The 24,307-nt window shown below is 46.9% G+C and overlaps 2 protein-coding genes across 3 annotated transcripts in view; one reads left to right on the plus strand and one right to left on the minus strand.

The window, feature by feature from the left end:
* Positions 1 to 2,346, plus strand: part of esf1 (ESF1 nucleolar pre-rRNA processing protein) — an 11,223-nt gene extending 8,877 nt beyond the window's left edge. For both annotated transcript variants that reach the window (XM_085278229.1, XM_085278230.1), the window contains exon 14: positions 1,846 to 2,346. In XM_085278229.1, coding sequence (XP_085134355.1) covers positions 1,846 to 2,172 — 327 coding nt within the window. In that variant the 3' untranslated portion in view covers positions 2,173 to 2,346. The remainder of the gene's footprint in view (positions 1 to 1,845) is intronic.
* Positions 2,347 to 16,682: 14,336 nt separating this feature from the next.
* etaa1a (ETAA1 activator of ATR kinase a) lies at positions 16,683 to 21,232 on the minus strand. Its single transcript, XM_085278232.1, has 6 exons — positions 20,841 to 21,232; positions 20,208 to 20,339; positions 20,044 to 20,114; positions 19,838 to 19,950; positions 17,672 to 19,098; positions 16,683 to 17,560 (listed from the first exon to the last, which is right to left on the minus strand). The coding sequence occupies exons 1-6, from the start codon at positions 20,995 to 20,997 to the stop codon at positions 17,454 to 17,456; spliced, it is 2,007 nt and encodes a 668-aa protein (XP_085134358.1). The 5' UTR covers positions 20,998 to 21,232; the 3' UTR covers positions 16,683 to 17,453.
* Positions 21,233 to 24,307: the final 3,075 nt, after the last annotated feature.

Here is a 24,307-nt window from a genome sequence, read left to right on the forward strand (position 1 = left end):
ATCCATGAATTCACATGGTAGGATTTGTAAAGAATTTATTGGTAAATCAGGGTGGAAAATAAGTATTTGGTCACCTCAAACAAGGAAAATCTCTGGCTCTCACAGACCTGTAACGTCTTCTGTAAGAAGCTTTTCTGTCCCCCACTCGTTACCTGTATGAATGGCACCTGTTTGAACTCATCATCTGTATAAAAGACACCTGTCCACAGCCTCAAACAGTCAGACTCCAAACTCCGCCATGGCCAAGACCAAAGAGCTTTCGAAGGACAGCAGGAAAAGTATTGTAGACCTGCACCAGACTGGGAAGAGTGAATCTACAATAGGCAAGCAGCTTGGTGTGAAAAAATCAACTGTGGGAGCAATCATCAGAAAATGGAAGACATACAAGACCACTGATAATCTCCCTCGATCTGGGGCTCCACGCAAGATCTCATCCCGTGGGGTCAAAATGATCATGAGAACGGTGAGCAAAGATCCCAGAACCACACGGGGGGACCTGGTGAATGACCTGCAGAGAGCTGGGACCAAAGTAACAAAGGTCACCATCAGTAACACACTACAACGGCAGGGAATCAAATCCCGCAGTGCCAGACGTGTTCCGCTGCTGAAGCCAGTGCATGTCCAGGCCCGTCTGAAGTTTGCCAGAGAGCACATGGATGATACAGCAGAGGATTGGGAGAATGTCATGTGGTCAGATGAAACCAAAGTAGAACTTTGTGGTATAAACTCAACTCGTCGTGTTTGGAGGAAGAAGAATACTGAGTTGCATCCCAAGAACACCATACCTACTGTGAAGCATGGGGGTGGAAACATCATGCTATGGGGCTGTTTTTCTGCCAAGGGGACAGGACGACTGATCCGTGTTAAGGACAGAATGAATGGGGCCATGTATCGTGAGATTTTGAGCCAAAACCTCCTTCCATCAGTGAGAACTTTGAAGATGAAACGAGGCTGGGTCTCCCAACATGACAATGATCCAAAACACACCGCCCGGGCAACAAAGGAGTGGCTCCGTAAGAAGCATTTGAAAGTCCTGGAGTGGCCTAGCCAGTCTCCAGACCTCAACCCCATAGAAAATCTGTGGCGGGAGTTGAAAGTCCGTGTTGCTCGGCGACAGCCCCAAAACATCACTGCTCTCGAGAAGATCTGCATGGAGGAATGGGCCAAAATACCAGCTACTGTGTGTGCAAACCTGGTAAAGACCTATAGTAAACGTTTGACCTCTGTTATTGCCAACAAAGGTTATGTTACAAAGTATTGAGTTGTATTTTTGTTATTGACCAAATACTTATTTTCCACCCTGATTTACGAATAAATTCTTTACAAATCCTACCATGTGGATTCATGGATTTCTTTTTCACATTCTGTCTCTCACAGTTGAAGTGTACCTCTGGTGCAAATTACTGACCTCTGTCATCATTTTAGGTGGGGGAACTTGCACAATCGGTGGCTGACTAAATACTTTTTTGCCCCACTGTAGCTGACGCTCCTTGCGCTTCGTTTGGCCTACTGTTGTGGCGGGAGGGGGCGTGGTTAATCATAAATAAATGATTAACCTTAGTGATTAAGTTTGAGTGCAGTGATGGAGTTATTCTGCATGTAGCATTGGGTGGGTGGGGGTGATGGAGGTCACGCTCGGGGCAAACGGCCGCTCCTCAGTCTGTTTGTGCAGGATTGGTTGGTCTGCATCGTTTGGCTGATGGCAGCAGGTCACATGATGTGACCGCAGTGGGAAACGATGGCGCTGACCTTCAGACCCGTCTGGGCCAATCCAGGCTCAGGTGTGCGTGAAACTGACCTTACGATACACCTGGAGCTAAATGTCCCGTCTCTCCCTCTCTGCAGGTGGACGTTAAAGACCCTCGTTTCCAGGCCATGTTCACCTCCCATCTCTTCAACCTGGACCCCTCCCACCCCAGCTACAAGAAGACCAAAGCCACGCAGAGCATCGTAGCCGAGAAGCAGCGCCGGCGGGAGGAGCAGCAGCGGCGCCTGGAGGGCGCTCAGGAGGTCACGCCCACGCAGGCGGAGAGCGACAGGAAAAGTCGGGAAGCAGAGTCTGACGCTCGGGCGACAACGACGCAGATGGACCCGAGTCTGTCGCTGCTCGTCAGATCCATCAAAAGCAAAACGCAGCAGTTTCAGGCTCGCAAGAAGCAGAAGCTGCTGTAGCTCCAGACGTTAGCCACGTCCATCAGGCGCCGATCACGCAGGATCTACTTCCTGGACTGCCCTCGGGTTTTGTGTTAATATGTTTGTGTGCAGCGGGATCCTGACAGCAGCACGAACGTGGAAAAGTTTTATTATTGATGTTTCACAGAACTGAGATTAAAAGGATTAAAAACACAGAGTCGTTCGTCTGGATCGCTCCTTCGCTATAATGCTGTAATATCGTTCTGTTCAGGCAGGCCGCGGGCAGCTGCAGCCGCCAGCGTCGCATCCACCCGTCAGTCAAAGAGGCCACGCCTCTAATCAGCAAGCTTTAATGCAGCCTTGCATCCTGGCCGAGGGTTAATAATCCGTACAAAACCCATCAGCCGAGTTTCCAGGGAAAGGTGATGATTGGCTGAGAATGAGCAACAGTCACATCATGTTAAACGACTGACAGAATCAGGCCTTTCTGTAAACATCAGACGAGATCAGAGTTCAGATCTGCCCACGCTGAAAACAGGTGACAGCTGCTGCTGTGTCACGGACACGTCACCGACGCTTCCTTTATCCCCACCAGAATGTTTAGTCATCCCAGAGGAAGTGTTGTGGTCACAGTCACTCCAATAAACACAGTAACACACAGAACTAATAAAACAATACAGTTTATTACAAACTTACAAAGAAATATATCAATTATAAGCATCCAGATGATTACAGAGAAACTGTTATTTCCACTGTGGAGGACGTGCTGCAGGCTGCGACTGCTGCACTGTGCTGCGCATTAGATGGAGGAGTTGTGCAGAGATCCATTTATGTAGCCGTGTGTGTGACAGAATGCAGAAATCTAGCCTTTGAACATATTCCAACCCCCCAAAAAAGACAAATTATGGAATTTTCTGCAACTGAATATTTCATTAATTTTGGTTGGTCTTCCTTGAGTTTGGCCTCATTGGCTCAGTGGGCATTATAACCTACAACTCTTGCACCAATTTTGAACATAACAATGAAGCTGAAAAAATGTAGTTGTTCACCAGCATCGCAATTCCATTACTTTTTATCCTGGCTTACCTTGGTGAGGTTTGCAAAGTGCTTCAGAAAGATGAGGAAATCTGTTTCTTGCACCCATCCTGATTTATTTCCACTACCAGTACTTCCTACTGGTCCATCTCTGACACAGTGGTCTGCATAATGTATGTGTGGGAACACAAACAGTGGAGGAATTGTGTTGCCAATGGCATTAACCGCATATACAAAGGTGACCAGTGAACCTCTCTCTGCTGGTGTCATTGCCCCAACTTGTTTAATATAAGTTAAAGTAATAGTGCGGTAACATCTGCATTATTGTTACAACTGACCCAGACTCCTATAGCCATGAACTCGCTAACATTACAGCCAACGGCTAAAACATTAGCACTAAAGACAGAATTTATCCCCACAGACATACAAATAACATAATTCAAGTTTGATGAGTTTAACTGCAAAGCAGATAATGCTATTAAACATTGAAATAAAGTAGAAAAACTTGCTTTTTTTTGTGTTAAATTGTCTGTGTTTGACAAAATGTGCTGATTTTTCACATGTGATAGCAGAACTGAGTTGGGCATGCACAGGATGAGTCACATCATTTGAAACTTAGCCCTGATTGGAGAAACTGGAAGTGTTACAACTATCCCCGGTCTCCCCTACTGATAAAAACATCGATCAGTACTGATCGATGTTTTTATCAGTACTTGTTCCTCTTAAACTGAATAAACAGCCTGTGTCTGTGTGTGTACAGAATCATTCAATCATTCTTACTTAATCATTTGATTGTTGGGGTTCTCTGTAGTACTGCAGGGTTTTGACCTTACAGTACAAACAGGGAGGAGACTTTGTGATTTGGCGCTTGATTTTTAAAATATCTAATTCGGCATGAAATAAAAAAAGAAATCTAAATGAAAATACATGCCAACTTTGTTTGTGTTTTTCTTCTGTTGTCAAATATGTAGGAAGTGTTGCACGTGTGATTTCAGTCATTTTGCATCAACATGTAGCCAACATGTGTCTGTTTGTGATCATGTTGCATCTGTTTTTGTCTGATTTGTGTCGTAGTTTAGTCAGTTTACATCTATTCTGTGGACCAATTTAGTTGTCTTGCATGTGTTTGTGGCAGGATGTGTGGATCCTGTTTGACAGTTTTGTCTTAATGCTTCACTTTGGTTGTTGGTGTTTGTGCTCATTGTGCTTCTAGATGTAGACCTGCCATCTGAAAATCAGCAGCTCGCCCACTTGGACCATTTGCTTTTGGTCCAGGGGTTAGCACCTTTGTTCTTTCACTGACCTTGTGGAGTAACATGAAAACAAGCACAAAGCAGTAAAGCATCGTCAGTTTCATTGACCTGTAGACCCTTCTGCCCCCGCTCTTTTATTGCCAACATGAATTTAAACTTTTCTCACTTAGAATTTCTGCCACGGACACCCTCCTGTCCGAGTCCCACGGTCTCACTCTGTAAGCCTCAATATTCTAACTCTCGAGTAGTTGTGACTCTGCAGCCCTGCACACGAGTAATTGTTGCCCTTTCTCTTGCAGCTCCCCACGGTCCCGATCAAGGCTTCCCGGGGCGTTTCTGTTCCCGGTTTCTTCGGCATTAAGTTAGATTCTCGTCTCCCCGGTTGTTCCTGATCTTCTCTGTTAAATTAATAAATCTGTACACAGTTCCAGAAAAAATTCGTATTGAGTCTGCTTTTGGGTCCCCACAGTGTGCGTGCGCCTTGGTTCAAGACGATTTATGGACATTTAACCTCTGTTTATGAACGTATTTATTGTAGCATAATGCAGCCATGATTCCTACTTCTAGTCCTTCCTCTTACTCAGTGTGCACTACCACCGATCACATTGCTCCTGCTCTTTTATATGGCATATATAACTTGTTTATAACTGGTACATATCTGTGTAGATACTTACGTTATGACATACAATCCCTATGTAGGTACCTCTTTAACTTTAAACTATTTTTTGGTTTCTCTTTTTTCTCTTATTCTAAAGGAATTAGAATAAGAATTATCTAATGTAAAAATCGACATATTACTAACGCAGAGATGCCAAACTGTGTTAAACTGCAGGAATGTCTTAAAGACATAAAGACCTGGATGGCCGCTAACTTTCTGCTTCTTAATTCAGATCAAACTGAGGTTATTGTACTCGGCCCTGAAAATCTTAGAAATATGGTATCTAAGCAGATTCTTACTCTGGATGGCATTACCTTGGCCTCCAGTAACACTGTGAGGAACCTTGGAGTCATTTTTGACCAGGACATGTCCTTCAATGCACATATTAAACAAATATGTCAGACTGCTTTCTTCCATTTGTGCAACATCTCTAAAGTTAGAAATATCCTGTCTCAGAGTGACGCTGAAAAACTAGTTCATGCATTTATTACTTCCAGGCTGGACGACTGTAATTCATTATTATCAGGAAGTCCTAAAAACTCCCTGAAAAGCCTTCAGCTAATCCAAAATGCTGCAGCAAGAGTCCTGACAGGGACTAGAAAGAGAGAGCAGATTTCTCCTGTTTTGGCTTCCTGTTAAATCCAGAATTCAAAATCCTGCTCCTCACATACAAGGTCTTAAATAATCAGGCCCCATCTTATCCGGCCGGAGGCGCAATCACAAGTTTGCAGCGTCCCAGATGCAGCCCCCCGTCTCTCTTCCACAGCATGTCTTAATCCTGTCTTCCTGCTCTCTCCCCAACCAATCACAGCAGATGGCCCCGCCCCTCCCTGAGCCTGGTTCTGCTGGAGGTTTCTTCCTGTTAAAAGTGAGTTTTTCCTTCCCACTGTCGCCAAAGTGCTGCTCATAGGGGGTCACATGACTGTTGGGTTTTTCTCTGTATGTATAATAGGCTCTACCTTACAATATAAAGCGCCCTGAAGTGACTGTTGTTGTGATTTGGTGCTGTGTAAATAAAGTTGAATTGTTCTTGGAGGGAGCAGACGGTTACCAGACATCCTGGAGGAAGATTCTCGACCAACACTTTAAACTTCTCGTCAACCAGAGCCCCCCTCGGAGTGACGGAGAGAATCGGAGGAACAACCTGTGTCATGGCTGACAGCAGTCTGTGGAGAGAAACTGTGACTACGGAGTAATATAGGACAGGTTAACGTTTTCTTATTTGTGACTGAAACTTGGCTTAATCCTGGTGATTTAAGCCCTTCTCTGAACTCGTCCCCTCTAACTCCCCACAGGAAACTGGTCACGGCGGAGGTCTTGCAACTGTTTTTAAAAACTGTTTTAAATGCCGACAGCTCAACGTTGATATTTATGGCAGCTTTGAACTATGATTATTTCTGTTGGATCTGCATTCACCTGTGCTGTGTGCACTTGTTTATCGTCCTCCGAAGTTTAACATTTTATTCAAGACTTTTCTGTCTTTTTATCAGGGATGTTACCGAGGGTGAGAATTTGAGAGTGAGAATTTGCATAATATGATGAAGGAACTGCCCTCCCAGCCCATTGTTCCTCAGTGGCTGGTTTCAGTCAAATGTCCTGTTTATAAGGTTGAAACCTGCAGTCAGCTGAGACTGAAGGAGTCACGAAACGTTTCTCCTACTGAAAACGTCCAGATGAACAGAATCAACCTTTGGAGATTGATTGAAAGTTCACGTCCAGCTGGACTGCTGAAGTTCATTACTTCATGCCTTCTTCTCTCTTGTGCGCTGCCCATTGCTTTGCTGGATGATTGCAGGTATTTACCTCATCCAGCCTCACTGTCTAATGGAAACACACACTTATGTTGTCTCAATAACAGCTGGAAGACTTGAACAGCTTTCACTCTTCAGTACGAACATGATACAGACTCTCTGTCCTGAACTGTGAGAGCACCGTCTGTCCTCGTGGGGGCAGCACAGCCCCATGTACGAGTCAGAGCAGCGCCTCCTGTCTGCGCCTGCGTCCCAATCCAGCGACCGCACAGTACGCGTTTTGAGACCGATTACGTCACAGCGACGCGACGACGGCTGTCCTCCAAATGCGCCGTCGATTTCCCCAAATTTGAAGTTTGTTTTTTTCTTTCTTCAACCCTTTATTTAAACATCAGTACAATACAAAGTAGAATTAAACAGTACTACATTAAAGGTGCTGCACTTACAAAAAATGTATACCATAAACAAACAAATGAATAAACAATATTCAGAACCTACAATATACATATGCTAGGGGGAGAAGTTTAATTGATTAAGCAAAGAATAAAGTGATTGAAGGATCTTCATTTTTTCACATTCAACCATAGTTTTTATAGCTTTTGGGTTAGTAGAGTTCTTAATTGAATTAAGATATTGCACGAGCTCGTAGAAGAATACATAAAAAGAGGAAGGTCTTCCTAAACATTTGGATTTGTGAATATGAAATTTAGCCATTAAGATTAACAAGTTAATCACATATCTGTTATCAGTGTTGCATTGTCTTTGGTTTATGTGGAGACCAAATGATACATATTTCCAAAACAGTACAAATCCTTTAAATACATTTTCTGAGATAAAAACACATAAACTCTGCCAAAAGTCTTGCACCAGGTTACAAAACCAAAACAGATGTGTAGTAGATGCCAGATGCCATCAGCCTGGCATCGGGGTGGAGGACGACCTCCTGCACCGAGCTCTGACTCACCTGGAGAAGCCTGGAAGCTCTGTGAGGATCATGTTCTTTGATTTCTCCAGTGCTTTCAACACCATCCAGCCACGACTTCTGAGGGACAAGCTGGAGCTATCAGGAGTGGACCACCACATGTCCCAGTGGATACTGGACTACCTCACAGGACGCCCACAGTATGTGAGGTCACAGGGCTGTGTCTGACACGCTGGTCTGCAGTACGGGGGCCCCACACTGTGCTGGCACCGTTCCTCTTCACCCTCTACACCGCAGACGTCTCCATCAACTGCCCACGCTGCCACCTACAGAAGTTCTCTGACGACTCTGCCATAGTCGCCTCATCACAGGTGAGGACGACTCAGAGTGCAGACAGTGGACTCTGGACTTTGTGGACTGGTGTCAGCAGAACCACCTGCTGATCAACGCCGGGAAAACCAAGGAGCTGGTGGTGGACTTCCGGAGACGCAGACCCACCACACTGACACCGGTGAACATCCAGGGAGTGGACATTGAGATAGTGGACTCTTATAGGTACCTGGGTGTTCACCTGAGTAATAAACTGGACTGGAGCCACAACACTGATGCTCTTTACAGGAAGGGTCAGAGCAGACGCTACCTGCTGAGGCGGCTGAGGTCATTTGGAGTCCAGGGAGCGCTTTTAAAGACCTTCTATGACTCTGTGGTGGCATCTGTCATTTTTTACAGTGTTGTATGTTGGAGCAGCAGTTTATCAGCAGCTGAGAGGAAGAGGCTGGATAAACTCATCAGGAAGGCCAGCTCTGTTCTGGGATGCACCCTGGACCCAGTGCAGGTGGTGGAGACAGAAGGACTGTGGCCAAAATAACATCTCTGATGGACAGAGTCTCCCAGCCCATGCATGCAGATGTTGCTGCAGAGCTGCTTCAGTGACAGACTGCTGCATCCTCGATGCATGAAGGAGCGTTTCCGCAGGTCCTTCCTCCCTGCAGCTGTCAGACTGTACAACCAGAACTGCTCCCAACAAACAGATGTTTACATCAGCGCTGTAACTGCAATAATTTAATCAACCGGTTCGCACAACAACCTGAGTTTGCCTCTTATCTGTAGTTATTTTTATTTAATTTAATAACTGTACAGTACTCTGTTTATAGTAACCACTGTCCTTAATGTAAATATGTAAGAAAAATCATGTATGTTTCTGTCCTGTGTCTTTCTGGCTGCTGTTACAACCAAATTTCCCCTTGTGGGACAATTAAAGGATTATTCTATTCTATTCTAGTAAATTCGTTGCAAGTTTTACAAAAGCTACAGTTTGTATCAGTGTCTAATTTAAATTTGCTTTGAAGATCATCTTTAGATGGGTAAATTCTGTGTATGAATTTATAAGCAACATCTTTAATTTTGCTGGTAATTAAAAACTGATTGGGGAGTCTCCAAACTTCGTTCCACATAAGACCATCAGACAGCCGGTTCCAGAAGAAAATGACATATGGTAGCGTGGTTATGCTACTCTGAAATAAAGCTCTGATAGATTTATTGTTGTTGTTAGATGGTGTTTTCTCTCGTTTTTATTGTAAAGCAGCGTGTGAATAAAAGTGAGCTCAAAGATCTAAATCAGTTCTGTTTCAAAGAGCCCAGAATCAGCTGACTGCATCCACTCGATCTCGGAGACTTCGCCGCTGTTCGACGGTTTTAATGACTCGGTACTTGTTTGACACAAGGAAGCGTCTTTAAAGGGAAACCTGCCCCGCTCTTTATCAGCTCCTCTCACCTGTCTCCATCCTCTCTGACTCAATGGGAATAATTAATGTTGAGGAGGGGGTCATCCAGAGTTCAGAGTCATTCTCAGGTAACTTCATTTCACCCGCAGGCCTGTGTCGGCTGCAGCGGTACGTCGGTGTAGGAGTCCGGAGCGTCACGTGGCAGCTCTGCAGCCACACTAAACTTTGGGAAACACCAAAGTGAGAAACGACAGCTTTTCCAGCTCCTCCTGGTGGGAGTGGGGTATCCCAGACCAGATATCTCTGCAGTTTGCGCCCAGTGTTACTACGTCTGCCCCGAAGTCTTTAAAGGAGAGCTCTTCCTGGTAGGGATCATCAGACTGAGCCCTGTGTGCAGCCATCAGCAGATAAAGCCAGCTCTGTCCAACGAGCAGGCCGAAGACGACCACAGACGGACACCTTTCATATGGAAAGACTTTATAATTAAACTTTGCACGCGTCCAGCACAGCCTGCAGTCAGCTCCCCTTACAGAGAGTAGTGAGAGCAAAGGTCACGTGACTGCAGCGAGGCAGATCACAGGTCTGTGAGCCGGCGATTCGCACGACTACAGTTACACACCTGTCTGCTGATAACGAGGCTCAGCTTACCTGCTGCACGGTATCAGCTCCATCAGACAGCTGCCACGCCGGTAATGAAGAGAGCCGACGAGCCCGAGCCGACCGCCTGGGACAGCTGACCTGCGGATGACATCGCCTGTAATCCTACTGGTACTCCCTGTGAAACCAGTACGATCGAGTGCTTCACGGAGAAGAAATCAGGACGAGACGAGACGGCTTCTTGTTGTGAGACAAACGTCCCCATCCTTATCTCGCTTCTTGCAAAACTTATTACTGATGTCTGCAGAGGCTCAAAAGCATCATGGGAGCACTCGACTATCCTCCTCCTTTTTTTTTTTTTTTGGCCTGTCCCGTTTGGCTCTTTTGCCATCAGAATTGTTGTCTAAAGGCAAAGAAAGATGCCCAACGGATTTACTTTACCAAACTGACCATCCCAGCCTTGCCGTAATGGTCCATTTGATTCACCTTTTATTGTTTATTTTATTTTCACTTACTGAATACGGGACAGACTTGACTGGGAGAAAGAAAGAGGGAAAGAGAAACAGCTGAGAAGAGGGACGGGGGAGAAGGGCAAAAGACAAAAACCAACAGAACGGGCAGAGAAAAAAAAATGCATATATCAATCACCTGGATCACCTGCTGAGAAAGAAAAAAGAAAGCAAGCAGAAGAGAACAAGAGTAATAGAATAAACAGCATCACAATGATATATGGGAATATGACAGTAAATACTAAATGTTAAACATTATTGTGCAGCACATAAGATCAACAGAACACAGTGTGCTTTGAGGTAGGAGCCAAAAAGGGTGTAGTTTGTGGGTGTGATCACCCGTGTGTACACCTGTGAGCATGGACGCGCTTGTTTTAAAAGGTTCCTTCATGTAATGATCTGCTAGAGGGTGTGGGGGGGCCACAGCCCCGTCCTCCAGGGCATGAAGCAGGTATGGAGGAGATCAAAACTCCAGACATCCAGAGGCCCCCAGAACACAAGAGACCATGGAAGACCAACGGAGGGGCAGCTGCGCCACTGTCCCAGTAAGAGCTGAGGAGAGTCCCAGATGAGGGCTCACTCAGCAGCCGCGGAGCAGAAGCCAGGGGGAGTTGCAGTGACGCGCCCGTGAGCTCCGCCGGCAGCCAGCTGCACCTGAGTGACCGAGCCCCAGGCCGAGAGGCCGGGGGCACCCCACCTCCGAAGTGGCCCGAGCGAGCCCCAGGCTCCAGGCCCCGATAAGCGGCCGCCAAGGAGTGAGCCGGCGTGTACCTGGACGCCCATCCCCGGAAACAAAGAACCACCAACGCACCGATGTCTGAGGGAGTCCGCCACTGGCAGGGGAAGTGGTGGTAGGGGGAGATAGGCCTCCAAACCTTGGAGGGCCTGAGATGTCCCCAGAGAGGTGGCGCCTGACACCCAACCTGACATATAGACACAGACATACAGGCACACACAGATACAAACATCCATTCCCACCCTCATGCTCTCATATGCACTTACTCCACACTCAACCAACGTGGAGACAGACATAAAGAGACGCTGTACACACGATCACACTCCCCAAGCGTACTCTACAAACCGGGTCTAGGTACCCTTGCCCCTGGAGGGGGGAACTGCACCCAGACCCAGGTGGTGTTACCCTTTTCCCTGCGGTGGGGGGAGGCAGACCGCCCCGACTCCGCAGCAGCAGGGAGGCTCCACACTCCAGACCGCAGTCGGACGGCCAACTCCTCCTCCTAGCCCCCCCGCTCCAGCAGGTCGCAGAGAATGGGGGTGAGAGAAGACTCCAAACCTCCCTCCACCCGCTCATTGTAGTGTTGATGCATGTGTGTTCTAAGGTGCATTTAAAACCCAGGAGGGCATGGAGCTACCTGCCAGAGAGCAGCAGGTAAGCGCATAGCCCCTCCTGCTAGCCCTCAATGTCTACGTGTATTTAAAATTGAGAGGTGGGCAACGACGCCAGGGGTGAGGTGTACACCCTGATGGTAACTTGGACTCCGTGTATCGTGCCCACCCCCAAGATCCTATATGTATGTGTAATGAGAGTGTGAATAATGTGAATGTCTAAGTTGTGGGATAAAATTGAGGCAGAGGCAGCCAGAAGGGGACAGAGGGGGGGGTAGCCTCCTCTGCACCCTGGTGACATACCCCTACTCCAAGGCCCTGCATGTGTGGGTGGTTGTGGTGGAGCGGGAAGAGGGAGGCAGCTGGAGATGGGGAGGGAAGGACTATCCTCCTCCTGCAGAGACCGGCCCTGCTGCTCCTCTCCTCCACCCTCGCAGACCCTCCTGTGACGCTCCACTCTGGAGGAGCTGGACTACCTGTGCAGGTGCCGACCCGTACTACCAGCAGGTAGGACGACATCAGCGGGCTCACCACCACCTCCAACATCACCAAACATCACCTGGCCCTGAAATCACCATCAGCAGGCTTTCAGTTCACTTTGATTCACAGCAGTCACCTGACGGTGCGCCTTATTGCAAAGAGCCCACAACAACACAGAAACCCCACACAGTGGAGGTGGAGGAGAGCCTGGAGAGACCGAGTACGCTAATGAGAGAGGGTGGAGCAGGTGGAGACAAGTGTGACAGAAGGAGAAGAGCAAGAGTAAACGGGACGGTTTAAAGATGGAGGTGAGGCCCGCTGTGTGATGGAGCTGCAGACTGAAGAGGAAGAGCTCAGGGGAGGTTCATGGATGTAGCGAAGGGCTGCAGCGACAGAGGTGGATGCTGGGGGAGGCGGAGGCGGGCTGCGCTCCCAGCTGTCGGAAAAGGAAATTTAATGCTCACAAACAGGAAGCCCGGAGGAGCTTTGTCCCGCTTCACGTCACGCAGGAGAAAGTTTCCACCAGGGTCCATCAAAGTTCTACAAACTCCCCATGAAGCGTTTAATTACTTCATAATTATCATCGATTAATCGATCTGTGCTTCAGATTCAGTTCATTGATATTATTCTGAAACATTTATCACAGTGATGAGTTTCCCCTTTAACCCTTGTGTGGTGTTCATATTTTTGTTACTCAGCCAGTGTTCATGGGTCTGGTGGACCCGCTAGAGTTTTGGCTTTCCAAATTAACACTATCAAACAATTTTATGTTAAATTACTCAACAGATGTTTACTTCATCCCAATTACAAGCCATATGAACAGCAAACATGGTTAATTTTTTCCCTTTACCTTTGTTAGATCTTATTTATGAATTAATGTGCTTCTCGTTTTGTTTTTTTTGTTTTTTAAATAAAATGTTATAAAAAAATAAATCCGTTATAATCAAGTGGAGTGAGTGGAAAGACAACACATTTACACGTGAAGCAATATGTTTCACAACTAAATGGGATCAGCTGCTCATCAATGGTGACATTAGGCCCAGGTTTGTAAAACAGGGGGAGGTGGTGCACACACTTATCCCACACTGTCCTGATGGCAGCTAGCTCGTCTCTCTGCCGTCGAGCTGGTCTGTCGTCTCTGTTATCAAAATGGATAATCCTGGAAATTTTGTGGAAGTTTTCCAGACACACTGAAAGGTTTCTGCATCCCACAGGGATTCTGTGGATTCCCCTTTGGACCTGAAAACTCCTGCAAGGATAAGAACCCCAAAGTAGGCCTTTGGGGTTCTTAGATGAATTTGGTCCATCTCCTTCCACCTCTCTCCAAAAACACACCGTCCTTCTAGATTACTGCAATCCAGAATAATTTTCTGGATGGAATCTGGGATGAAAAGCTCAAATGAAGACTTGATGTCCTGCACATGAGTAACTGTCAGCCGTGTTGGCCCTGGCTTATCACAGTAGCAGCTCTGCAGGGTGGCTCATTTCTTGGGCAAGAAGACCATTCAATTTCACCAGTTATTGACATCCATATTTCTTCACTTGCTGTCTGGTGGGCTTGTTCTGGTCCTGGAGCTGGCAGCAGATGGGGTACTCGTCTTCGTTTTGTTACTAAATGGTGCTCAACCTCATCCTCTTCTTCAAAGTCACTGTCAGACTCTGAATTTTCAGAAATGTGAAATATTCTGAAACCTCTTTGTCAACATCATCATCTGAAGCTCCTCTCTCTTCCAAAATCAATCAGATGGCCCTCGCAGCAGATAATCTTTTGCCATCTTGATCAGTTGTGATAAAGAACCACACTGGCAAAGTCTTATTTATAGTATTATGCCCCTAATTTGCAGGTGGGACAGGGTATGAGAAAATAAAATTTGGATACCTCAAGAAAGAGGGTAAAATGTGTGAGATGTCAGAGCAGACGGTGTTTGTGCGGAGCAGGAGGGGAAGAAAACACTATCAGCAGCACCAGAAAGGAGGAAGACAGAGTGTGGGAACACAGGACCTACACTTTCAACACTTTTATTAGACCTGGGTCCAGTGGACCCCAACATAGGGTTGCCAACTCCCTGAAAGATAAATAAGGGACACCTCGTGGCAACCCAGTTGTCTTCACCCTTCCCAGTGTGGTAGCTCTTTCTTTTGTGTGTGAAATTAGTTTTTAAGCATTTGACTTGAATTTGATTTAAGTAGATGTGTATTCTTTGTGATATGAACACATGTGAAACAAATGATCATTTAGCCATTTATTTTTAGCTCAAAATGACAACATTAACACAGTAAAACAGGTCTCTTTCTTAAACAGAAGCCTGTCATGCTTAACTTTTGAGAATATAAGTAAATCTTTCTTTAAAAGAACTCTGTCCTGCTTAACTTAAAATTATATAAATTAATAGAAAACAATAGAACAAAATCATTCTTGTAACAGTGCACATTTAGTGCATTTAGTACAATCGGCTTCAGTTGAAATATTATTTCAGCTTTTCTAATGCTAATCAGCTGCTCCTGTTTGTAAACCCGCTTGTTCCCATGATTACGCATCATAACTCATCATCATTATTCATCTATGTATTACTTTTATGTATTAGTCATCTATTTGTTGTAATCATCTATCCTTGGAGTCGTTTATTACACAAAATAAATTATATTATTACACTTCTGGCCACATAGCGCTGATATTCACTGCACATGCCCATATTAACCTTAACCAGAGGGTTTAAAAACAACAAACCAGTGTTTACATACCATATCTGCTTCTGCCGTGACCTGGTGGACAAAAAATTAGTTAAGGGTTCCCCGAGCTGTCACGCCCCTCATGTTCTTCATGTGCCACCACTAGAAGCATGCCTATGGAAAAAGTGGGCCGGCACACAGTGCAGTGCGCTTTATAGGTGTTACCGTGCATTTTCCCAGCCAGGTGTTTTCCCCAGTCCTCCCTGTACTTTTGCAGCCTATTTTTTCTTTCTCTGAGCAACAAACATTGCTGCTCTAATGCTGGGCTCACACTGTGTGAATTTTGGCCCATTTTGAGACGATTTTTGAGTCGTGCGACCGATTTGGTGATCGGCCCGATTTTGGCCTTCATCGTGCGTCGTGTAGTATACGTGGGGTAACGAGAAGTGATTAACACCTCACGACCAGCTCCCGATCATCAATCGCTCGTGAGGTTCTCACCACAGCCGCTCACACTGCTCACGCGCAAACACGTAAACGTTGGTGAAAAAGACGGAGCAGCACGGCTGTGCAGCGTGTGATCTGGACACAAGCGATGGAGGCACAACTTGTAGAACTTTGGAAAGCTCATCCGAGCCTTTTCGATGTGGCCTCACAAAATTATCACAACCACAACAACCGTGAAAATAGTTGGATCGACACTGCTGCTCAATCACAGCTGCCTGATGAGTGTTTTTCATTAGCAATTTAGCAAAGTTGATGGTGGTGGTGTGTCTGTGTGAGTGAAAGACAGAGAGAGAGAGCGACAGATTTTCTGTTATAACCTTCATGTTATGGAGGCACAGTGTGAGCACTCAGGTCGCATCAGAGCATCGGGCCGTATAGTGTGAGACCTGCATCGTGACCTGCAAACTTCTAACCCCTGCGAGTCAATCGTGCAGTTTGAGCAGGAGCTGAATAACGTGACTGAAAAAATCGCACAGTGTTTGCCCAGCTTTAGGTGTACTGTCGTCCGAGACTTGCACCGCAGTGTCGGCGTTTGTTTCCCTGTTGGCCATGCTTCTTGTTGTGGTCATCTGTTGTCTTCCGGTATTTTCTCCGTAAGCGACCTTTCCTCGACCAATGAGATGAGCGGTAATCTGAATTGTCATACTCGAATTGTCATAAGTGTGCTGTCAGCTCATTGGTCACAAAGCAGGAGAGGGGCTGGGAATTATGTTTTCAAACAAAGTGTTAATTCCATTAACATTTATAGACTACTTTTGATTCTCACTGTATTACGGGACAAAGTGCGTCCCTTATTAGCTCAATACGGGACGTGTACTTTTGTTTCTAAATACGGGACGATTCCGTATTTTAAGGGACGGTTGGCAACCCTACCCCAACACCTTGTATGTAATGTAAATGCGTGGGGGGAGGTACAGTATGAGGTCATTGAAAATTAGTTCGGATTTATGTTCTTCACAGAAAATAAGCCAAAGCCAATGAATTTCAGGTTGAAAATAGAATTAATTGTTTAATTTTTCTTTTGAGAAAAACTGAAAACGGGTCTCACAGACCCGAACACCATACAAGGGTTAAAAGAACAACAGCTTTACTCATTTCAGTTTATTTTGTTATTTTTATTATTTTGCACTTGAACAGATTCAGATCTGAACAGAGCAGAGCTCACACAGAAACAGGAACATTAAAAATGGACCCCAGTTTAATCTGCAGGTCAAACCTGCAGCGCACACGTCGGTCCATCTGCGAAGGAAAATGTTTCAATAAAATGTGAACAAATGTTAAAAGCTGAAGTCGAGGGAACTAAACTCCCGGCGTTTGAAGACTCTCCGGTCGGCTTCCCCAGACAGTCTGTGGGGATTACCTCCCCTCGCGTGTCACTTCCTGCTGTTTCATAGCTGCTGGCTGTTCATCCGTCTGTTAGCATTCAGAGGTGGAGGAGGAAGCTGAGCCTCGGGCCTCCACCTGAGCATCACCTGCTCAGGTGTGAGTCCGACTTAGAGTTCAGCAGGTAGAAATGAGCCGGATGGTTTCAGTCCTCTCTGGGTCTGTGATAACGATTGTCCACACGATGTTTTCCTGCGCAGCTAAAAACACGGCGAGCGCGAGAAGCCCGGCGGCGCTGTGATGCGGCGCGAGCCTCGCGCACTGGCGTGCAGATAAGCTACATCCTTTTGAAACCTTTAGTTTTACATCGGACGCCAAAGTTCGTCAGATATTTTACTGTGAACCAAAAATACAGAAACAATTAGAAACACACGCAGTGACGTCAGCTACACACCAACACAGAGACCATCAGTCACCCTCGGCAGACCAATCAGAGCAGCAGCTGCTGCCCACGTGTCCGCCAGCTTTCATCCCCGCGGGTCGGTCACGTCACATCTCGGAGGTTCTGAGCGGCCTGCAGTCGCTGCCGTCTCCTCTCCATCGCCTGCTGCTTCTTCCGCTCGATCTCCGCGGGCGAACATTTCCCACGAACTGCAGAAAGCGAGAAATCGGTCAGAGTCACGCAAACAGCACCGAAGCCACGGAACCGCTTCACACGTACAAACACGCAGCTCACTTCACCACGACCGATAGTGCTCTTACCGTCGTCGGTCGCCGTGGACACCGGGTCGGTCGGCCTCTTGAAGGCGAATTGGTCTTTGATGGCGTGTTGCTGCGGCGCTCTCTGCAGCGCGGCGGTCCACTGCACCCGCCTGCTCTCCTGCAGACAGGCCGACTCGACCGTGGATCCTGACACCATTTTTTTTCCCGTGAACCTCAGAGTCTCGTTCACCTTTACGGCGACGCTGGAGGCAGAACCACCGGCCAATGAGCTGCCGGCTGCTTTGCCCGTACCTGTGGGGGGAGGAGCTTCTGGCTGCAGGATCCTGTCGTCCCGTCCGGTTCTGCCGGTCGGCCACAGAGCTGCGCTGTGGTTGGGAATCTGACCAATCAGAGGAGCCCGTTTTTCAGCCATGCCCTGGATCTGGCTCTCCAGGTCCTCACACATTTCACACAGCAGCTCATCGTCCGCCAGGTCGTCCCAGACCGGCTCTGACAGGAAGAAAGCGTCCAGGTCGTCATCCAGGAAGTCGCCGTCGGCGGGCGGCGCGCTGTGGAAGGAAACTCCAGCTTTCTGTGGGAAGTTTGGAGCGTTTGTAGTCTGTGATGCTGCAGCCCGGCAGGTCCCAGCAGAAGTCCTTTTTTGGTCAGACGGCGGTTTCTGCAGATCCAGCTTCACCGAGTTGGACCAACAGGTCTGCCGGGCATGCCGAGACGAAGCCCCGCCCTGCACAGCGTCTCTACCGGCGGGATTCGAGCTGTAGCCCACCTCCCGGCGTGCGTTCTGGATCCTGTCTACAAAGAAAGCAGGATTAGGCTCCAGGAGGAACGTCGCTCTCGGCCTGACGTTTTCCTTTTCCACTTTGGGTGCGGCAGACTGGCCGAGCCTGACGGCGGTATCAGCTTCCCTCTGATATCTCGCCTGGCCGGCAGGTTTCTGGGTCGAGCAGAGCTTCGGAGAAGCGAACTTCAGAGGATTTTGCGTCATCTCTAACACCAAAGAGTCATTTAGCAGGTCGTCGTCTCCCCATTCATCCTGGAAGTCGTTGCGGGCTGACGTGCCGCTGCCGTGCAGCGTGGAAACGGCTGAAGTGGGGCCGCGTGACGAGACGGACGGTTTCCCAGAAGCCTCTCTGGGAGGTTTGACCTGTGACTGAGCTGAGGCCTGGCTCAGGTTCCCGCTCACGTACTGAGTCGGCCCATCGAAGAGGAAATCCAGATCGTCGTCCACGTGTTGATCTGGAAGAAGCTGCACGCCCGTCCCCGCCACAACGCTCGCAGCAGGCAGACGGCTTCCAGGGAGTGAGGGAGAAACTTCAATCTCAACGCCGTTCTCGAAATCCAGGATGTCCTCGGACAGGAGCTCCAGGCTCTGCTGGTGCACGTCCTCCGCCTCCTCCTCATCCTGACGAAACATGTTGAAGTCAAACTGCTTGGCGAGCTTCAGCAGGTCGTCGACGGCGTTCGGTCTGCAACAGAACGAAACGTAAGCTCACCGAGAGTCGGAACCAGACTCACATGCAGTAAATGTGCTGTGATGGACCGAGACCTGCTGACGATGTGTTCCTGTCAGGCCAACGTCAGAGCTCCTCACACCTGTGCAGCTGAACCGCCGCTGTTATCGAGGACCTCTGTAAATAACACTAAGCCTGTCGTAGCATTTGTGAGCTTAAAGATCAATAATCTGATCTGATGTGAACATGGCTCCGTCTGTAGCGGCCGTGTGCACTGGTCTCGGGCCGTGAGCAAAGCGCCGTTTCCTGATTGGTTCTGTGTTATGATCCAGTTCACAGTCACACCTTCTACCTGCAGCCAAATCATTTTAAAACTTCCTTCTTTGTGTTTTTATCTGGAGAAGCTTTGCATGAACCACCGTTCAAAATAATCCTCCTTTGTCTGAAACCGGCTCTTTTAGCTCCTGTCTCTTTAAGGCCCTTCCCAAACCCTTCTTTTGATTGGCCAACTTAAGGAAGCCTGCAGAGGGGCTGTGCTGTCTTTTTTGTATTATTACAAACCTTAAATTAACTTATTTTTATTTTTTCTCATTAAGTTTCTCTTTCATTTTGTCTCGTGTCTCTCTTTGATTTTCTACTTTCAGTAAAGAATAAAAACAGATGTAATTCCTCTTTTGGCACACCGAGTCTACATCGGCGGGGTGGAGCGTGCCGTCTGAGGCTCGTTCCCGCCAGTCTCCTGAGCTGAACCCACCTCGGGGACTTCTTCTTGGGTTTGGGCAGCTGAACGTCTGGCGTGCAGGGGATGGCGGCGCTGTCTCCGATCCACTGCTGTAACGTCGGGTCCGTGTCTTCAGGTCTGCCGTGCTGCAAAGTCAGTACAGTCGATCGTTAGCTTTAACAGCAAGATGCTTTTTGCTGCGACCCGTGGCTGGTGTGTTTGTTTTGGGGGTTTCTGACCTTTGGAGCAATCCTGTTGACGATCTCCGAGATGCTCACGGCTCCGGCTGGGCGCGTTTTTCCTCTTTTACCTGCGGACAACGAGAGAATCACAGTTCAGGTGTCCAGCGTGGAACAAAGCGCATTAAACACAGACAAGAGCAGCAAATTTGACTCCGCGTTACCGCGTCTGTTTGGCGAAGGGGAGGTGGCGTCCCAGATGATGTCCTGCTGAAAGTCGGACTCGTTGTGTGGAGACTCGCCGCAGACACTTCCTGTATGTCTGAACCTGGGGATTCTGGTGGGGGTCTTAAACTCTGGACCAAAGGATGAAAATCATTTCTGTCAGCTTTGTAAACGTCTCACATTTGAAGTTTAAAGTAGCGTCTGTTAATCTGGTCCAAGGGGCAGTGATGGATACTGACACCGTTAGCGCTCTGTTAGTGTGATGGTGGAGTTTCACTGTGTGAACCTGCAGACAAAGCTTTTAATGTGGTTTTAGATACAATAACGCAAATGTTTAGGCAGAGGTTAGTTCAACAAACAACTATATTAGTTTGGTTTTTAGCCACACTGCTGCAGGCTGAGGAACTTGTTCCTAGCCGAACTGCAGAGTGTGAGCTCTCCGGGCTGTACACACGTTTTGTCACGAATCAGAAAACGATTTTTAGTGAAATGTTTCAGAAAACCTTAAATCTGCAGATATTTACATGTAGTTTGGCGTGTCGCGCTGTCCAAACAGGAGAGCGGTTTTCGGTCACAGAAAACGGCTTCGAGGAGGTAAACCGACACTAAAGGCACAGAAAGGTGCTGCTCACCTGCCCGCTGGCTCCTCGGGGAATCCTGCTCAGATCCCAGCCTCTGTCTGGAGCTCCTGCTCAGGCGGTTTGCTCTCGGTTTAGCCGCCTGTTGCTCCTCCAGCGGGGTGCCCATCACAGCGGCCAAAGGGCCGAGTTTAAGCCGGCTTCCACTCATGGTCAGCGCCCGAGCTCCGGGTGAGAGCCGGGGCAGCCACGGTTCGTGTCGCCGGATGGCTCTTTGAGCGTCACTTTTTCAGGCTGTAAATTCGGACGCCCCGCCGAGGTTTTGAACGTCCCGCCATCTTTTCTCCTTCCCAGAGTTCCCTGCGGTGGTGCGTTCAAGAGCAACAGTGCTATGCGGAAACTGAACATTGCAGTGTTTACTTTTATTTTATGTTTGTTTTGTTTGTTTTAATTTTTTTTTTACATTTTTACATAGATAGGCTTAAGTAGTATTTTAAAACTTTGTTAAGTATTCAGATTTTAATTTGAGTGGCAGAGTTATACGTATATTTGAATTAATGCTACATTTTATTCATTATTAAAGTTAAAACATGAAAGAGTGACTTTAGACTCTTGTAGATTTATCTCTTATGTTGCGGTTATATGATATAATAACACGTTGAAATTTGACCCTGCAGTTAGTTTTTTCTTCATTCCTGGCTCGAGCAGCTCTGGAATCAGAGGTCTGGAAATGAGAGATAAAGTGACACTCATGTTTCTGAATCAGCTCTAAAGCAGCAGAGGTGAGAAGAACCACCACATCACTGCACGTTTCACAGCCTTTATTACTCCAACACCACCAGCCCTTCAGGTGCAGAGGGCTCTTCTCAGACAGGCACAGGAGCCGTACATCTTCATTAAATCAGAGTCAGATAGACTCGTGTGTGTTTTTGTCTGCAGCTGCAGCGCTCCTCCTCCTCCTCGGATCCCCCAGAGGAAGAATTAGTGCATCACCCCCTGCTGTGCTGCTCTCTGTGATGAATCTGAATTCAGACTCTGCATAAAACCCACCAACACACGGAGCAGCTGTGAGTCACAGCAGAGGAGGATGGAGGTTTGTTCCAGCAGCACTGATGGATCCTCCACCTCCACCCTCGGGGTCTGCTTCTGTTTGTGTATGCAACAAACAGCCATCATAAATCATCAAGTGACTAACAAACGTAAACAGAAGTTTTCACTATCACTACTAATTAATGTTATCTTGTTGTATCTCTGTTGTGGTCAGTGCGATCCTCTATGCTGTTGCATGCTGGGGCAGCAGGTTGAGAGTCACAGACGTCAACAGACTAAATAAACTGATCCATGAGGCCAGTAATGTTGTGGGGATGGAGCTGGATGGTTAGGGTGGTGTCTGAGAGGCAGATGTTGTCCAAGATAAGGACAATCATGGATAACACCTCCCATCCACTCCATGACATGCTGGCTAGTCACAGGAGCACGCGCAGTGAGAGACTGAGATTACCCATGATGCACCACTGAATGACACCACAGGCAGCGTGGAACTTTGTGTTCTTCCCAACAATAATGTCCAACTCCTCCATCTAACACACTGTAAACCCTGCAGTAGTTACAGCCTTTTACACACTCTTTTCTACTCTGGAATATTCTTGATTATTTATCCAATCACACATCTGCTTACCTGATTCTTTCGCTCGTTTCTCCTCCTGATGGCTTTGAACTGTTTTTGTCCATCTTGGTTTTCATTTTGCACTCCAGTATGAACACAAGTCCCGCAACCCGAGGATCAGCACAACATAACCTAACACACAGTTCACAGATTCACTTTGTCTAAGGTTGATTTCTGGGATTTCACACAACCCAGGATTCAAATCATGAATACATGATGGGCTTGGATTTACAACATTATGAATGAAATGTGCTCTATTTGGAAGCAGCTGGCCCCGCCCCTTTCGACGGGTTGTGTGAGACTTTAAATCATCAAACTGTAAATTTTAAATTGTTATTGATCCTTTACCCCGAGTCCTAAAGTGTAGATTTATTTTCTTACTCTTCTTATATTTATTATTTGCAGTGTTTGGTAAGTTACTTTAAAATAGTAACTTAGTTACATTACTAGTTACTTCTCTCAAAAGTAACTCAGTTACTTCAAGTTACTTGTTACTTTCCCTAGTAACTAGTTACTGGGGAAAGTAACTTTGGTTTTACTCAGAATTCTCTTGTTAATGTGTTGCTTCCATAACTTTGCCAGTCTTCTAGCTTGCTTACTTGCCACAGTGCACTGTGCCACCTACCAATAGAAAGGAAAAGATAATGTGCACATTTCCACGAGAGAAATCCCACGCCTGGACCGTCATTGACTGCTGCCATGATTCTAGCCTACGTCACAGCGTCATGTGCGCCTTTTACATCCAACACAAAAACTGCAGTCGTGGTGCTTTCGATTGTACTCAGAACTCAGAAATTCTGCCTTCTGAATAGGAAGATGCAGGTAACACCAGACTGCAGATGAGCTGCATACAGGGCTGGACTGGGACAAATAAATCAGCCCGGGCGTTTTGACTAGAGACCGGCCCACCATTATAGGAAAAATCATAAAGCCTTTGAATGAAAACAAACACTGTTGTGACAGTGATGTACACTGTTCTGATGGTATATATGCATCAATCTATCAATCGTTTGTTGTAAGATTCAGATAATTATTTATTAAAAGCTAGACATTTTAAATGAGAATAAGAAAGAAAAGTATTTCTTTGTGCCCCCCTTTCCCTGTTAATGCCCTACATGCCCCCTGGCAACACTTTGCTAGACCCGCCCCTGCACAGTTACCAGCTGTCAGCTGCTTAGAAAAGGATCCTGGTGTTATTAGTCTCTCAGAAACAGTTCATAACTTCAACTCATCTATGTGACCTAAAAGGTAAACCTGTTTCTCCATCACCTGTTCAGCTCTGATGATCCAGTAAGGACATCTCCTGGTTTCATCTTCATGTTTCCCTCTCACCACATAACCAAACCGACATCATGAGCAGCAGCTTTACAGCTGTGGCTCCAGCAAACATCAGCTGATACTAGAAATTAATATTAAATAAATTCTAACAACAGCTGATCAAGCTTAAACGTGCTGCTGTTGTTTAGCGCGACATCCGCTGGTTTCCTGTTTCTGGCGCAAAGTGGGTGATAAACAAACGAGAGAGCCAATCAGCTGATCACTGATCAGTTTCATGATTGAAGTAGAAACAGGAGAGGGAGGGGGGAGAATGAAAGAAGAGGCAGCTGTGCAGCGTAAACACAGAATAACTCCAGCTTTGTGTCTTTTCCATTGCAGCTGAATTACGGGACAAACTGTTCCTTTTCACCTCAATAAGAAACGCGTAATATTTTCTCTGAATACCAGACGGGACGGTTGGCAACTCTAATAACTTATGAACAAAATAAAGTTCAACATCAGTAACATCATAGCACCACCCAGCTGTATAGAAACTCCATCATGCTAGCTAGCACGCAGTACGGAAAACTCAGCACAA

Source organism: Mchenga conophoros, linkage group LG6 (genome assembly GCF_057382185.1).
Source record: "Mchenga conophoros isolate Kocher_MC1m ecotype Shallow Benthic linkage group LG6, M_conophoros_male_GT1.1, whole genome shotgun sequence".
NCBI lineage: Eukaryota > Metazoa > Chordata > Actinopteri > Cichliformes > Cichlidae > Mchenga > Mchenga conophoros.